The sequence below is a fragment of the Pelophylax lessonae genome (genome assembly GCF_965119305.1).
Source record: "Pelophylax lessonae genome assembly, chromosome: 1".
Lineage (NCBI taxonomy): Eukaryota > Metazoa > Chordata > Amphibia > Anura > Ranidae > Pelophylax > Pelophylax lessonae.
In genome coordinates this window covers 161393540-161410989 of record NC_138768.1, presented here as the reverse complement: position 1 = coordinate 161410989, position 17450 = coordinate 161393540, and the positions used below count along the sequence as shown (strand labels likewise).

The 17450-nt window shown below is 38.9% G+C and overlaps 1 protein-coding gene across 6 annotated transcripts in view; it reads left to right on the top strand.

The window, feature by feature from the left end:
* MCTP1 (multiple C2 and transmembrane domain containing 1) overlaps positions 1–17450 on the top strand; it is a 1122980-nt gene that overhangs the window by 589235 nt on the left and 516295 nt on the right. For all 6 annotated transcript variants that reach the window (XM_082247658.1, XM_082247657.1, XM_082247659.1 and 3 more), the window contains one exon: positions 5728–5914. In XM_082247658.1, the coding sequence (XP_082103784.1) occupies positions 5728–5914 (187 nt within the window). The remainder of the gene's footprint in view (positions 1–5727; positions 5915–17450) is intronic.

Here is a 17450-nt window from a genome sequence, read left to right as displayed (position 1 = left end):
ATAGTCTGCAAGATATTGAAGGGGATGATAAGGGACTATATATAAGATTTTAGTTATAAAAATTGTATCATTAGTAGTAATAAGCATGGATTCATGAAGAATCATTCTTGCCAGACCAATCTATTAACCTTCTATAAAGAAGTAAGCTGTCATCTAGATAAAGGAAGGCCTGTGGATGTAGTTTATCTGGACTTTGCAAAGGCATTTGACACAGTTCCCCACAAATGCTTACTGTACAAACTAAGGCACATAGGTATGGACCATAGGGTGAGTACCTGGATTGAAAACTGGCTCCAGGGGGCAAGTCCAGAGGGTGGTGATAAATGGGGAGTACTCGGATTGGTCTGTGTGGAAATTAGGGTCCCCATTGATCTGTCCTGGGACCAATCCTGTTTAATGTATTCATAAACGACCTAGAGGATGGGATAACCAGATATTTGCAGGTGATACTAAGCTAAGCAGGGCAATATCTTCTATACAGGATGTGGATACCTTATAAGCAGACCTGAACAAAATAATGTGGTGGGCAACTACATGGCAAATGAGGTTCAATGTTGAAAATATAAGGTAATGCACTTGGGTGCCAGAAATACGAATGAAAGTTACTCGCTAGGGGGAGAACCTCTGGGTAAATCTAAGATGGAAAAGGACGTGGGGGTCCTAGTAGACAACAAGCCTAGTAGTAGCATGCAATGCCAAGCTGCTGCAAGCAAAGCCAATAGAATACTGGAATGCAAAAAAGGGGATTTACTCCAGAGATAAAAAAATAATTCTCCCACTCTATAAGACTCTGTTCCGGCCGCATCTCAAGTATACCGTCCAGTTCTGGGCACCAGTACTCAGAAAGGATGCACTGGAACCGGAGAGAGTCCAGAGAAGGGCAACAAAGATAATTAGGGGAATGGAGGACATCAGCTATGAAGAAAGATTACAAGCATTGAACTTATTCTCTCTGGAGAAGAGACGCTTGAGAGGGGATATGATATCAATGTACAAATACTGTACTGGTGACCCTAGCATAGGGACCAAACTTTTCAGAGAAAGGGAATTCAATAAGACACGTGGTCACTCACTAAAATTAGAAGAGAAGCGGTTTAACCTTAAACTGTTTAAAGGGTTCTTTACTGTCAGAGCAGTAAGGATGTGGAATTATCTTCCACAAGCAGTGGTATCAGCAGGGAACATCGATAGTTTCAAAAAACTCTTAGATGGGCACCCTAAAGACCACAACATACAGGAATATACAATGCACTGTTAACAGCAAACACACACACACACACACTTATCATAGGTTTAACTGGATGGACCGGTGTCTTTTTTCAACCTCACTAACTATGTAACTATGTAATGAGGGAGGCATGGACCACAGAAGTAAAACACACCATATTCTGTGATGCAGTGCTTGAAGGTATATGACATTTCCTGGATGGTCACATAATGCTACAGGAAGTCAGGGTTTAGAAAGCATTTTTTTTTAATTTTGAACTGAGAGGCGAAGATTCAAAACTGCCATGGACTAGGTAAGTGAGAGATAAGCACATTGGGATGGTTTGCGCAGAAAATACATATTTTTTTTGTGCAAAGTGAAATTCTGCCTGAAGAGCTGAACAACATCCAAATATCAGCCGCAATAGTGGTGGATTACTTTTAGTGAGCCAGCAGAAACCTATTAGGTGTATATTATTTAAAAAAAAAAAATCAGATGTTGCATTAAAATGAAACCTGATTGGTCAATACAGAGAAAAGTAATTTTGTTCCTTTTTTAGCTCCCGTAAGCTTTAAGAGCCGGTTCACACTGGGGCGACCTGTCAGGCGACCTGGTCGCCTGACAGGTCGCCGTAGGTCGCCTGCCATAGAGAAGCTGTGGACCCGTTCTAATAGGAGCGACACAAGCCGCTCCGACTTAGAAAAAGGGTCCGGAGCTTCTTTGGGGCGACCTGGAGCGACCTGCATTGACTTCAATGTTATGAAGTCCGTGCCGGCCGCTCCGAGGTCGCAGTGCGAGCAGCGCACCACGACTTGTGAGGTCGCCCCGGCAAGTCGGATCGCTCTAATGTGAACCAGCTCTAATTCTAACAAGAAACAGTAAAGCACAACCACTATGTAGCACTGCAGAGCATAAAACACATCATGAGAATGTAACAAGCAAATATGACTGCCTCCGTTTTTTGAATTACAAAGCATACACAGGGCACAAGAGGAAAGATTCACAAGCTAACACAACAGAATAGTAATAGTTATTTTCAGTTGGGTACAAATCTTATTTGAAAGTTATGGTAACATGGCTATAAAGCGCCTTAGTATTTTTTATATAGTTGTGTGAAGTGAGCCTAAAGTTTTTAAAACATTAGCACACATCTGATCTCCTCACATATGTCTGAAAAAATAATAACAAAATAAAACACTGGAATGCCTATGTATTGCTTTTAAACGCCTTACTACCACCATAGGTTGAAAAACAAGTGAGTAGGTGATTGTACATTTCTGGAGCACCTTTTAGGTGTGCTCACAATACCTGTGCTTGTGCAGTCATTAGACAGTACAGATCACAGTCAAAAGGAACTGAGCCAGTGAGAGTGGCTCTGTACCCTTGTGATCACAGCAAGTCTTTACATTTGCAAACCCCCCCCCCCCTCCCTTTGTCTCATAATGGAGAAAGGGGGTGGAGGTGGGAGGAGCATTTTATCAATGAAGGATTTAATGAATTCAGGATGGGCAGCAGAAGATGTAAGGAGGAGGTGTCATTAATTTGATGTATTCAAGGAATATGATTTATTACGTTTTCAAAATAATACAGAAAGGAGTGCAAGGGTAGCAGATGACCTTTACATGTTATCTTCATTCTTTATTGTGTAAAATAAATGGGGTAATTTTGGTGGTGTTTGCTTTCCTGGGATTTTGATGTTTTATACCAGCAAGCAAGGGAAACATTTTATTCTTCAAAATGTCCCTATTTGTCCCAAAAATAGTAAAAATTAATTTGGGTACTGTGGAGGTTATTCACTAAAACAGGAGAGTGCAAAATCTGGTGCAACTCTGGATAGAAACCAATCAGCCTCCAGGTTTAAGCCCCCGTTCACATTGGCACAATTTGACATGTCAAATCGCAGCCTATTGCCCTCAACGGTACTGTCCCGATTGGTTTGATGCCAACTTTGCTGCGCCGCAGGTATTTCCAAAAGTAGTTCCTGCACTACTTTCGGCGACTTTGGGGGCAATTTTTAATAGACATTTGTGCGCGAACACACAGATGTCTTTCAAATTAGCACCGAGCTTGCACTGAAGTGCGGGTTTAAAATCGTGAGAGTTCAGCTTAACCCAGGTTTAATGTGAGGGTTAATTTCCAAAGCTTAATTGAACAAGCTGAAGTTAGAAGCACACATATATACTTGAGTATGATAAATACATGGTAAATCACCAACAACTACACCTAGATATTTAAATGATATTGGATATTTAGCTTTTTATTATTGTTCTGAATACCTTGGTATAATTATTTATGTATCTGGAATATATTACAACTTATTAACGTGTGATCATATAAGATTTTAAACCTTTGATGTGTCTGCCTTTTATAGCCTTTCGATTGCCAGTCTTTAAAATATATTTATTCATGCCTTCCCTATTTATCCCAATTGTTTGGCCTTGCGGTCAACACATTATTTTTCTCTTTAAATTCAATTGGCGTTTTTATGAAAAAAAAGGTTAGCTATGCATTAAGGTTCTGGGAGAGGGAATGTCCTGCATTTCACATTAAAGGGTAAATAATTTGCCTTGAGAAACCTTTGCATTGCTCTGTCTTGAACAGCTAAATGAGTTTTAGGTCTGTGGTTAGTATTGCTTGGAGGTAAAAAATGCTAGCATTTCTGCATTTAAGCAGAGCAGCATGTGTAATGGTCATCATCCCCAAAAAGTATTCAATTAAAAAGCATTAGTATGATTTTATAATCTTAGCAAAATAGGGAGCATTAACATCCAATCATAACTCTTTTTAATTAAAGTAAAATATGATTGGTTGCAAAAAGTAATGACTCTTTGCCTTTTAACCACTTCTGGGCCAGAAGATTTTCCCCCTTAATGACCAGGCCATATTTTGCGATTCGGCACTGCGTTATTTTAACAGACAATTTCGCGGTCGTGCGACACTGTACCCAAATTAAATTGATGTCCTTTTTTTTTAACCACAAATAGAACTTTCTTTTGGTGGTATTTGATCACCTGTGCGATTTTTATTTGTTGCGCTATAAACAAAAAAAGAGCGACAATTCTGAATATAAAAAAACAATATTTTTCACATTCTGCTATATAACATTCCCCCCAAAAAAAATTTAAAAATCTAAATTTTTTAACATTTCAGGCCAATTTGTTTTTTGCTACATATTTTTGGTAAAGAAAATCACAATAAGCGTATTTTGATTGGTTTGCGCAAAAGTTATCGCGTCTACTAACTACGGGAAAGATTTATGCTAGTAATGGCAGCGATCTGCTATTTTTGTGGGACTGCGACATTGCGGTGGACAGATCGGACCCCTGACTGAGATTTTTGACACTTTTGGGGGGACCAGTGACAATACTACAGTAATCAGTGCTAAAAATATGCACTGTTACTATAATAATGACACTGGCAGGGAAGGGGTTAACACTGTAAGTGATCAAGGGGTTAAATGTGTACCTAGCGGCGTGTTTTTAACTGTATGGGGGTGGGGCTTGTGAAATGATCACAGAGACCTTTTTTTAATATTTCTTGGCTATATTTTCCTGGCTTAACCTTTTGTTAAGACAGACAAATCGAATTACAACTGATGAGATATCTGCCCCCAAAGAGGGTAAACACAGCTTCCCTACCCCCCTAATAACAAAGAGAAATAAGTAGAATGTTTCCTTGCTGAAAGTTCCAGAAAATAGCATCTACAGTAAAAAGGTAAGCTGCAAGTTTTTCTGGATGGGGACATGTTGCCATTTATCCTAATTTGGCTGCAAAATATAATACAGTAAACCCCCGCTCCATCGTGGTTCAGTTTTTGCGGTCCCGGTATATTGCGGGCTTTTTTGTAATGTTATTTTACTATATAAATCATTAAAAATGAAATATTTTTGTGTTTTCCATAGCTCTTGCTATGTCTCTCAGTATCTTTTATGTGTTTAAATGAGTTTCTATTGTTTTAAAAGTGTGTTTAAAGACCTTAAAATGCTTTTACACGTACAGTGACAGTAAAAAAAACATGCCTACAATGTATTTTAATAGGGTTTTTCTATTTTGCGGATTTTCACTTTTCGCGGCTAGGTCCGTAACGTAACCCCCGCAATGGAGGGGGGTTTACTGTATTGTTCTTTGCACAGCTTTACTGAATAAGCAGATCTTTACACCTGAAATACATTGCAGACATTTTAGAGCACACAGAGCAGAGTTTGTTACAGAATGAACCAGCCCCTTCATTATGTGTAACAGAAATGAGCAAACACCTCGCCGTATGATCTTCTTTCTCTGAAATGAATAGGTTTTTTCAATTTCTTTTCTTCTACATGGTTGACTGAGCTATGTAACTGCTGGGCTTATGCAGTATTACTATTTAAATGCAACTTTCTGACTCAGGGTAGCAGATCACAACTATGCAGATCCCCCATCTGATGTGTTGTATGTTGGCTTTTATATGGGCTATGTTAGGCCCATCTTATTTTATTTGGTGAAGAGAGACACTTGCTGATTTCGAAAATTTTTGCTTCTAGGTGCCAGATTGACCTGTCGGCCTTAAGCAAAGAGCAAACTCACAAGCTGAAGCTGAATTTGGAAGAAGGGGAAGGTTGCCTGGTTCTGCTGGTGACTCTGACAGCCTCATCTGCCATCAGCGTCTCTGACCTCCATGTCAGCTGCTTAGAAGATCAAAAAGAGCGTGAGGAGATTCTGCGGAGATATGTACGTAATACCAATTAGATGTCTATCAGGTGGTGCTTTAGTGGCTACTAAAAACAGAACGATCACAGTTAGCAGAGACTAGAATTAATTGTGGCTATGTGTAGCGGTTTAGTAAGTGCAGTACCCTGTATTTCCAAATCTACACAAAATACTGTCTGAATGGCCATGATTAAAGCTTTAAATTCAGGCTATTAAACCCCACTGCCGAGGGAAATTACATTAATATTTTAGATGATTAAAGTTAAAGTATAGTGAGTAGCATCACTTAGTACCATACGTACTACAGCAGTATATACAGCTATTTCTTTTATAAACTGTGTGCATTTGGAAATCATTATTCAGAATTCAACTTATTCAGAAAATAAAAACATAAGTTCCTGTTAATATCATAATAATAATAATGTGGGGTATTTGTAATATTAGAAGTACATTGCCATGCTTTATTTTTTTATTTTGTATTATTTTTTTCTTGTATAGCAGTGTTTTATATGATTTTCGTGTTTGAAAATATGTTAAATATAATAAATAATGCACATGATACAGTCACATTTACACATACTTTTGGTGCGAATAATGTCCAAAGTCTTATAAACAAAATCATTTATCAGTATATCATGTTTATTAACCTGTCCCAACCTGTAAAAATCTTGTGTATTTGTGTGTATTTCCTTTTTTTATCTATCTATCTATCTATCTATCTATCTATCTATCTATCTATCTATCTATCTATCTATCTATCTATCTATCTATCTATCTATCTATCTATCTATCTATCTATCTATCTATCTATCTATCTATCTATCTATCTATCTATCTATCTATCTATCTATTGCTGTAGATCGATATCTATCTATCGATCGATCTACAGCAACCATTAACTCACAATACATGCAAATATTTTACTAAAAGTGAACCAAAAGGTATCACTCAGAAACATTTGCAATAATAAATATTATATGTTTATAGAATATGTTTTAATATTCAATTTAGCTGTAAGAAGCAGGTACCCAGCTCGGGTCAAACTCAGATTTAGGCTCCATGCACACCATCCTTTTTTATAAGCTCAACAAAAAGCTAGAAAAAAATGCTGATAATAGCATTATTGTGCCAGCTTCTAGTAGAATTTTAGTAACTTTTAGAAGCTTTTGGGAGCATTAGCATTTTATTAGCGTTTTTGCAGTACATGAAGAAAAAAAAAAGCTGTTAGTAGCTTTTTAGTAGCATTTAGAAGCAGTTAGGAGCCTTTAGGAACGAATAGGGGGTAATGGTGCAACCAGACCACCAGTATTGCTCAGGCAGTCCTTACTGGGCTGGGGGTGTTAAAAGTTCCAATAAAAGTTCTGTCCACTGAGATGGCTGCTGGCAGTAGAGAGAGAAGCGGCTCTGTCATGAAACACAAGGGGAGAGAACCACAAGCGCCAATCTGAGTGTAGCATAAAAGTACTTTAATATGGGATAAAAGCAATGTTACTCACTGCCTGTATTTACGCTACTCTTGTGAGTAACATTGCTTTTATCCCAGCAATGGCGCAACCAGATCACCACTATTGCTCAGGCAGTCCTTACTAAGCTGGGGGGTCGGGGGCGTTAAAAGTTCCAATAAAAGTTCTGTCCACTGAGATGGCTGCTGGCAGTAGAGAGAGAAGCAGCTCTGTCATGAAACACAAGGGGAGAGAACCACAAGCGCCAATCTGAGTGTAGCATAAAAGTACTTTAATATGGGATAAAAGCAATATGATTGCTTATATGATATTATATAATATTGCTTAATATAGTTATTAATACTTTAATATGGGATAAAAGCAACATGATTGCTTATATTATATTATATAATATTGCTTAATATAATTATTAATACTTTAATATGGGATAAAAGCAATGTTAATATGGGATGAAAGCAATGTTAATATGGAATAAAAGCAATATGATTGCTTATATTATATTATATAATATTGCTTAATATAATTATTAATACTTTAATATGGGATAAAAGCAATGTTAATATGGGATAAAAGCCTGTATTTATGCTACTCTTGTGAGTAACATTGCTTTTATCCCATATTAAAGTACTTTTATGCTACACAGATTGGCGCTTGTGGTTCTCTCCCCTTGAAGAGCCTTTAGGAGCATACACCTTTTTTTTTTTTTCTGCTGGAAAAACGCTCCAAGAAACTTTACAAACACATTTTTCTTTCTGCTCCGAGATGCTGAAACTCAAAAAATACTAAAAGCCTAAAGTAGTGTGCATGGACACATAGGGTAACACTATTTATCTTCTAGGAGCAGAAAAAATGCTAATAACAGCTTCTAGGAGCTTAAAAAAACACTATGAAGCCTTAGAGGTAATTTATATAGGATATATAAAATAATTGACACCACACTATGTCTGTGGTTGTATTGGTATGTTTATTTGTACGTTCATTGACAAAGCATAATTGGACATTTCTGCAATATTAATTTCAAGCACGGGAACAAAATTCGCCCAATACTTGTTTTAGGCCTTTTTTATATCAGCAATTTCATGACATAATTCCCTTTAGAGAAGGAGCACGGAAAAGTAGAGGTGAGCACTTCCAGCAGACAGACAGCAAGTGGAGCTCTAACACTAGTGTTTGGCTGCAAAGACTATCGCTAAAAGTCGGCTTGTAAGAGTGGAGAAAAAGCTATTTCCAGTTAATATCACAAAGCTTTTATTGTACAGTACTGCAGGTGTTTAGAAGCCTTCTCTAGACACTCAGCCATTAAACCAAACTCTGCCTAACAAAGAGATGCTTAATTTTTTTTTTTCTCCCAGATTATAAAATATTTCTACTCCCTGACTGGAATCCTTTCAATAACTGAATTTAATAAAGATGTGCCTTATCAGTCAGCGCAGATAACATGAAGTGCTGGTACTAATGCCGTACAATATTCTTCAAACAGATTAGCTGGATGTGCACCTTGGTAAATTTATTCAGGCTATCTCCACTGAATCAGCTGTCTGCTAATGCTCGAACAACTTATACTCCAATAGCGTTATCATAAACACACTTTAATAGAGGTGACTTAGCACGGCTAAACAAAACCTTTTATTCAGGAAACTAATGGAGACTGAAAGTGGTGTATTTAGATAGTTGAAGCTGCAATATTATGACAGAAATCATGGCTAGAAGGCTTTAACGCCCTTGGCCTTGTGCCATATGAAACTCCTTACACAGTGGAGAGTGGCACAAGTGAAGAGGCAAGATACGGGAACAAGACACGCGCAGCCTAAAGCTTGCTCAGCAGGTTATCGTGAGGCAAGGGTGCAGTGTCATTACCTGCTGCCGTCTAGAGGTGGTGCTCAGTGTGAAAGCTGACATTTTCATTGCTAGTTCAAAGTTTGATTCTCAGGTTGATGCATATTACAACTTACAGCAATACTTTCTGTATTGTATTTTCTAATGCTTAAAAAAAATAACTTATTCAACTTCTGACTCTTCGTAATGAAAGTGTATGTAAGGGCAAATATTATTTTAATTGTAGATTAGAATGTGAAAGGGTAAGACCCTTTGTCAAGTTTTTATTGCCATCTGTGTCCCTGTTGGCAGAATTCACCCCTCGATTTGACCTGGTGATTATTGTAAGAAAAATGAAGGGAAATCCAAATATTCATCAGAGCAAAAAGTAAGGGGAAATTCTCCAATGGGCACACATGTTCTGATGATAGCTCTCAAAGATGGGAATTCCGGTAACTTTGGAGAGATTTATACCAGTTTTCTGTTGAATCTCTAGGACAGGAAGTGAAGGGAAATTCCTTCCAGCAGGACAGGGAAAGTATGAATTACTTTGACAGAAGTTTTAACCCTTGTCTACTAAGGTCAAACAGAAAGTTTTGGCTTACATACACTATTATTATTTCTAGACCAGGTAGAAAGATATTTTCATTCTATATAGTGTAGCTCTAGTCCCCCCGCCCACAGGAGATAATGGAAATGTTGACCTCTCCTTCCATTTCCATTGATGACCTGCCCTGTAACTGGAACCAACAATACTCCAACATATCAATGGCAATAATTGAGCTTTGGTTGGTGTTTGTTCTCTTAACCAACAGTAAAAAGGGTCTCTGGGAGTCCACACGGAATGCTCTCTCCATGGTGATCCATACAGGTCTGTAAAGGACAGTATGGGATGTAGGCCACTATATCTGGGTCTCCCCAGTAGCTCGTGTGTTTCCCTCTCTGTTGCTTCAGATAGGTCCCCTTACCCTCTGTGCCCACCATCAGTCATCTTTCGTATCCTTGTAATTATGCAGGGATCCCTTCTTCTCGGCTACTTAGAAGGCTGTCTCAGACTCTTGGTCTCTTGCTGTAAGCGTCTTCCCTGGGCGACTGTCTCACACCCATAGAGAGGACTAAGTTCCAAGGCAACTGATACTTTCAATCACATACCCCCTCTCTGAGCTGCACTCAATTTCTCTCTCCTGCTCACAGTAGGAGGTGGGGCTTAGGTCTGCCACCAGTGCAGCCAATAAACATCAATTTCCCAGGCTGTGTGGCACCCAAGCCCTAAAGAGGAAGACAGCCAGGGATACACAAGTACTGGGAAATGCTACTGCTGCCAACTGTAGAACCAGTGTAAACCTTAGCTGAATTAATTATCTGCCTGCCCCATTAAAGACTGACAAGCAACTAAATCCACTGCATATTTTTAACCCCCCCATCATGTATGATCATTTTTATTTTACGAATCTCAAAAATGAGGATATCAGTGTAAATACTGCGATAAGATCAATGTCTGAACGGAATATCACCATGTTTAGAGAAATGTATATTTCTTTTCATTTTTTTAGGTTCTCTTACTTATTCTGTCAGTGCTCATTCAACCTAGGCCACCCAGTCAGCTTTTTATGTTTTTACATGCTGGTTTCTAATATCTTCTGAGGATTCCCATGGCTAGGTATTTCTTTGGAGCTCTCTGTTCATCCTGTCTCCAGTCATGGTGTGCCAATCTTCTCATGTCAAAAACACAATACTCATTTCTTTTACTGTACTTTCTGTAATGTAACATTACTGTGACAGTAAGAATGGCCACTCAGATGAAGATGATGGGTCTTTTTATGATCTTGGGTGGGCAGACTATTTTTAAAAAAACCTAGTGCAAAAAAAATCAGTATAGTGTAATCTATTACGGGCAAGCAGAAATTTATGTTGACAGACTAGGCTAGTTTTTTTTTTGGACAACAAGATGTCTTTGTGCTCCACATTATAATATTAAATATACCCTGTTGTTTATTCATTAGGAAAACAGGAAGATCTACATCTATGCTTTAAATTTACACCTAGAATATAATACATCTTTGTCATGCAAGTGTACAAAACCCTAAATTTCATATTACAGTGTAATCGTTATTTACTGTTTTTTTCCTAAGGATGGTTTTTCTCCATGCTGGATTTTATATTTAGTTTTGAGTGAACACAAGGACATTTTTGAATAAAAATAAGAAACACATTTAAGTGGAAGTCCAGCCAAATGTATTTTCATTGTGGATTGAGTTTATTGGTGTTTGTGTAAAATTTACCTTCACAAGTACCAGAAATTAGCAAAATATTTCCAATGGTAACATATTCAGTAATTTAACCATTCCAATTTTTAGCAAATGAACAGTACTATGTACATCTCAGCTATTAACCAACATTTGAGCAAGACATTTACTACAACAATATTGTTTTCACAATGACCACCTCTATTAAAACTCATTCTGTAATGGATTCCATTGTGCAGATCACAGATTCAAGTAATCTTTATAAGGGGTCTTATGTATGTGAGATGTAGACCTATCACTATGATGAAGATGTTTTCAGTACTTTCTGGCTTCTTCTGTGTGGTTTTGATGTCAGTGTATTATTAGAAAGCAATTTACTGAAGCAATGTAGGTTCAGCTACTACATTATGACTATATGCTATTATATGAAGTCTACATTAGCGTGTAAACCAGTAATGTTTAAGTAGAGGCCTGGGGCAGCTTTCTCCTACCTGTCTTCTGCCTGGATTTTCCTGACAACTCGTGGGAGAGGATAAATATATGTGTATAATATTAACTGGTCTATGCCTGAGCAATGTCTTCAAGTATAGAGAAGTCTAGGTATGTTTTAGCACTGGATGCAAATTTAAAGGAAATCAATGGTCACAGCTTCCATATTTTTTTTAACATCAGCATTGTAATAGCAATACAAACAAGAGTTATGTTTGACAATTCAATTTAAGCTTACTTGAAAAATTTTCCTGTTGTGAGTCTGCCTGTCATCTGACCATCTCATTCCTGGATTCCCTGCATGCTTTGCAGCTTCTCCCCTACTATTTACTGTAAGATTCTAAGAACTACATATACTGTGCTACATTGCTGCCTGCAAACTGTGATTGCTCTTCTGATTCCACCTCCTGAAGTCACTCCTCTCATTGCCTCTGTAGTTCAGAAGTTAGGCTTTGTGAATTCTTTAACACAGCAGTGCCTGATTACAGGGCATAGTGAATAGGTATCGCAACATTTAAGGAAGTAAGTGTGTGGGAAAATTCACAGTAAGTAAGTTTACAACCTTCAAGATCTTTAAGATTAATAGGTAGGCTACAAATAATTCTTGAGGTGATTGTAGCCAATTTAGTGCACAGTGTAGTACTGTTTGTGATACTTTTTTTTACACTACTATCCAAAATTTTAAGGCAAGCTTTCAGGGTGTACCCCCTCCTTAAAGGTCCAAGAAGAACATTTGAATGTTATTGCAAATAAAAAAGTACCATGGACAGTACTCAATTATTTTTGCTCGATAAAAAAATGAAAAACAATGTGGAATAAATATATGATTTTATATTTTGACCATAAATATGCCCTAATAGTGTTTTATTGTATTTTATAGGCTCCTAGATGAAGAGTGCATTACGCACTGTACATGTGCTAGTTTACTCTGTAGGGTTTTTATTGTGGTCTGTGTCTTCATAGTAACACTTCTTTACTTTCGCCAAAACTGGGGAAAAAAACTAGGAAAAAATATTTTGGCTTGTGATACATTTTAAAGGCTTTTCAGACTTTTAAATAGTTTTGTTGTTTTCAATACTTATTAGTGTAGTTATTTTCCTTGTGGCGTTTGTTTGCCTTAGGCTCCATGTACACGGGACGTTGTAAATGGCCGTTTAGGAGCAGTTGGGCGTTTTTTTCAGAAGCCCCTGAACCCACCTGCATGTTATCTTATCTGTCCATGTACACATGGTCATTTACAGTCATTTGCAGGCAGTTGAGTTCAGGGACGTTTTTTGGAACGCAATTATTTGCGTTTGAACGTGTGTTTCCCGACGTTTCAAATGCAAAAACGGGACCGAACGGGGCCGAACGTGATGAAGTATGTTCAGCCACGTTATACGTTTTTTTTTCTCTTCCATTCAAAATCAATGATTCCCTATGGGAACCTATTGATTTGAATGGAAGTCGCACCGCAAGTCGGATCAGGATGATCCGACTTGCGGTGCAACTTGCGCTGTGAGAATCTTGAGGGGGAACTCCACGCCAAAAATGGGAAAAAAAACTGCGTGGGGGTCCCCCCCAGGTTCCAGACCAGGTCCTTCGGGTCTGGTATGGAATTTGAGGGTAGCCCCAGCTATATAACAAGCTGCAGACACCGGAGACCGGCATAATCACCAGAGACATCGTCTGAGGAGGACCGGAGGAAGAAGAAGAGCCGAGGGCAAAAGAGCAGAAGATTGGACAGCAGAAGAGCGGACAGCAAAAGAGCAGAAGACAAGAAGAGCGGAGAGGGAGAAGACCAGAGCGGAGAAGTCCGGATGAAGATTTTTAATAAACTTTCCAAAACAACTCCTGTCGTTATTTACATACACTGCCTTTTATGGGGTGAATGGGTAGGGGTACAGTGCACCCCATACCCATTCACATATGGAGGGGGTCCTGGATCTGGGGGGCACACTTGTTAAAGGGGGCTTCCAGATTCCGATGAGCCCCCTGCCCGCAGACCCCCACAACCACCGGCCAGAGTTGTGGGGATGAGGCCCTTGTCCCCATCAACATGGGGGCAAGGTGCTTTGAGGTGGGGGGCGCAGAGCTCCCCCTGCCCCAAAGCACCAACAACCCCCATGTTGAGGTCATGTGGCCTGGTATGGTCCAGGGGGGGTGGGGCCGCTCGCTCGTCCCCTCCCCCTTCCTGCCCTACCGGGCTGCGTGCTCGGATAAGGGTCTGGTATGGATTTTGGGGGGGACCCCACACCATTTTTTTGGCGTGGCGCTACCCTCAAATTCCATACCAGACCCGAAGGGCCTGGTTTGGAACCTGGGGGGCACCCCCACGCAGTTTTTTTCCCATTTTTGGCGTGGAGTTCCCCCTCAAGATTCTCACAGCGCAAGTCGCACCGCAAGTCGGATCAGGATGATCCGACTTGCGGTGCAACTTCCATTCAAATCAATAGGCTCCCATAGGGAACCATTGATTTTGAATGGAGGCAGAAAAAACGCTGCTAAAAGCAACGTGGCCAAACGTGCAATAACGCCAATGGAAAAAGCTACTGAAAGCACGTTTAACAGCTTCTTTTTCCCGGCGTCAGAACTAGCTTTGCAGTACATTTTTTCTAACGTCCCGTGTACATGGAGCCTTACCATGTAATGATGGGCTCACGTGTTGTGACTGCAGTTTGTAGTGTCATGGCTGATCAATTCCCCTATGTCCATATGTTTTTTTACCTAGCTTGTCCCTATTCACTAATGGGACAGGAAACTTCTTGTTCTGGGTCACAATCTATGTCTCGCCATTTCCTCTGTGTTACATCATGCAATGTGGGAGTGCTAATGTGATGAAACACATTTCTTCTCTTTATTGCCTTGCCTGCTTGTGTCTGTATCAAATCTAATTGCCATGCAGCTGCCACCTGCAGGACACTAGACTAAGAGAAGCAGGCATTGTGGGATATATAGTTTGTTCACAGGATATGTTAGTTCTCAGACTACAGACAGATATCATGCATTAACCTATGCAGTGCTATGTTGCATGCCTCGTGTTTGAACAGACGCAGAAACTGCTAACCAAGGAATGTGAAGATAGTATGGGCTGTATGCACAAGGCAACAGATGACACCATGAAACTACATGATTAATGGACATCTTATGCAGTTGAAAAGCACAGGGTGCAGGTAGGATGATTTATAATGCCTTAAAAAAACTCTTTATTTGAATTCATGTATGGACATGCTCTATAAGTACATATAAATTATAGAGCCTGCAGTATAATCCCACAGCAAGTTTGCAAGCTTCATATTACAGAAATAGTTAACTGAGGGCTAGGGTTAACAGTTAAAGAGGAGCTCCAGTCTCCTTCAAAACAATTAAAAGTCAGCAGCTACAAATACTGTAGCTGCTGATTTTTAACATAAGAACACTTACTTGCCCCTGGACCCAGTGATATCCTTCCCTGAGCCGATTCTTCAAGTGGCCTCGGGTGCAGGAGCTGGCGTCTTCACTAAGGCAAACTGGCAGTGAAGCCTTGCAGCTTTACAGCCGGCTTACAACTGTGCAAGCGCACGTTGCGCTGCATTTTCTGACTGGTCCTGCAGTTTTCTGGGACATGTGTTGTGTCCCAGAAGGCTATGGGGGAAGGAGGGGAGCTGAACTTCTGCTCAGATCCCAGCGACGATCTGACAGGAAGTGGGGGAGAGGGTACTTGTCAAAATCAGGTACCTGGAGAAGGAGGAAGAGCAGAATTTCCCCTTTTGGGTAAAGTTCCATTTTAAGGTAATAGTTAGACAAGTTAGAGGTTAGGTTGCTGCACACAATTCAATAAACCCTTCTTTTGAAACAAAGCCTTCAATGAAGACTAACATATGTTTTATATATATATATATATATATATATATATATATATATATATATATATATATATATATATATTTATTTAAACAATTGGAGGCTCTACATTCTCAGCAGGTTTGGCTGATGTAAACAGAGGTAGCAGCCTTTACATAAAGTGTTGGGGAATAGTGGGAAATTATTTCTATAGGTGTTATTTGGAGGGGTAGAATTTGTGAATTTGAAACAGAAGGGCTTGAGCCTTACATTTTTGTTACCTGAAAAACTACAATACAGACCAGTTAGGGAAGTCAAACTAAGCAAATGATGACAAAAAAAATGCAACAACAAAGATCACCTGCAGCAAAAATCATATGTCCAAATGGGTAGTAGGTCCAAATTGGTAGTAGAGGCACAGATTGATGCAGCTTTAATAGTTTTAAACTGTCAAGCATTCTCTTGCCCACCCCACCTTCCAAGCCTCCTCATTGGTCCTTTGATGTGATGGGTAACCTCACTGACTAGAAGGAAGGCTTTGTAGGGGGTGGAGCAATGTTCGTATTTACAGGAAACGTCAAGATACATATCTGTCAGTGGCATTAATGGAAATAAATCACCCAATCAGAACTGGATGTGCTGTTTTTTTTTTAACGCTGCTCAGATTCTAACTGTTAATGTTGTCTTTTTCTGTAAATCTTCCTTCAAAATTTCAAGTGTTAATGTAAACCAATGATAAATCTGGGCGAATCAAACTGAGCCTATGAAAAAATAAAACCCTAATCAAAACTTTTTGTGAAAATTAGATTTGTGAACCGTCATTAGATGTAGAGATATAAACAGCTAACGTTTTATGCATATCTCCACTTTTCCTGCAAATATCATGTTTCTTACAACGCCTTTCACCTCTAAAGCCTTTATATAGAGCCCAACCAATTGAAAGATTTAAGAAGCAGAAGGAGATTGGGCCAAGCTCAACTTTTACATGAACAGTGAAGATTTGCACATTATTTCAGCTGCTTATATTACCAAATCCACTAATGGTTTCACAAGTGTTTTTTTAAAGATGGTATTCACTTCTACATTTTTCATTGTATTGAATTGTCTAGGCTTGGGAAAGGTTTACTTTAATTTTCCAGATATAACAAATTTCCCGAAGATAAATATAAATGTCTATGCTACTGAGCTTCAACTAAAATGTTAACTGTTCACAAGATATGTCTTGATCGCTGGAGGCACCAGCCTCAGCCTCAAAGAAAATCCCTTCCCCTTTTTCCACCATTCATATTAACAACTTCCCTACTAGGCCAATTCTGACACTTCTCACCTACATGTAAAAATCTATATTTTTTTGCTAAAAAATTACTTAGAACCCCCAAACATTATATATATATATATAAATATATATATATATATATTTTTTTTTTTAGTAGAGGCCCTATGGAGTAAGATGATGGGTAGCGGTTTTTCAAACGCAGTTTTTTTTTAAATACAGTTTAATTAATTTTATTGCACACAAGCACATTCTAATTCCCAATTTTTTGTTAAAATATAAAGATGATTTCTATGCAAATGAATGGATACCGAACATGTCACCCTTTAAAATTGCGTATGCCTGTGGAATGGTGCCAAACTACGATACTTAAGATGACGTTTTAAACTCCTTTACAGGTTACCAGTTAAGAGTTACACAGGAGGTTTGGCACTAGAATTATTGCTCTAGCTCTGATGTTCGTGACGATA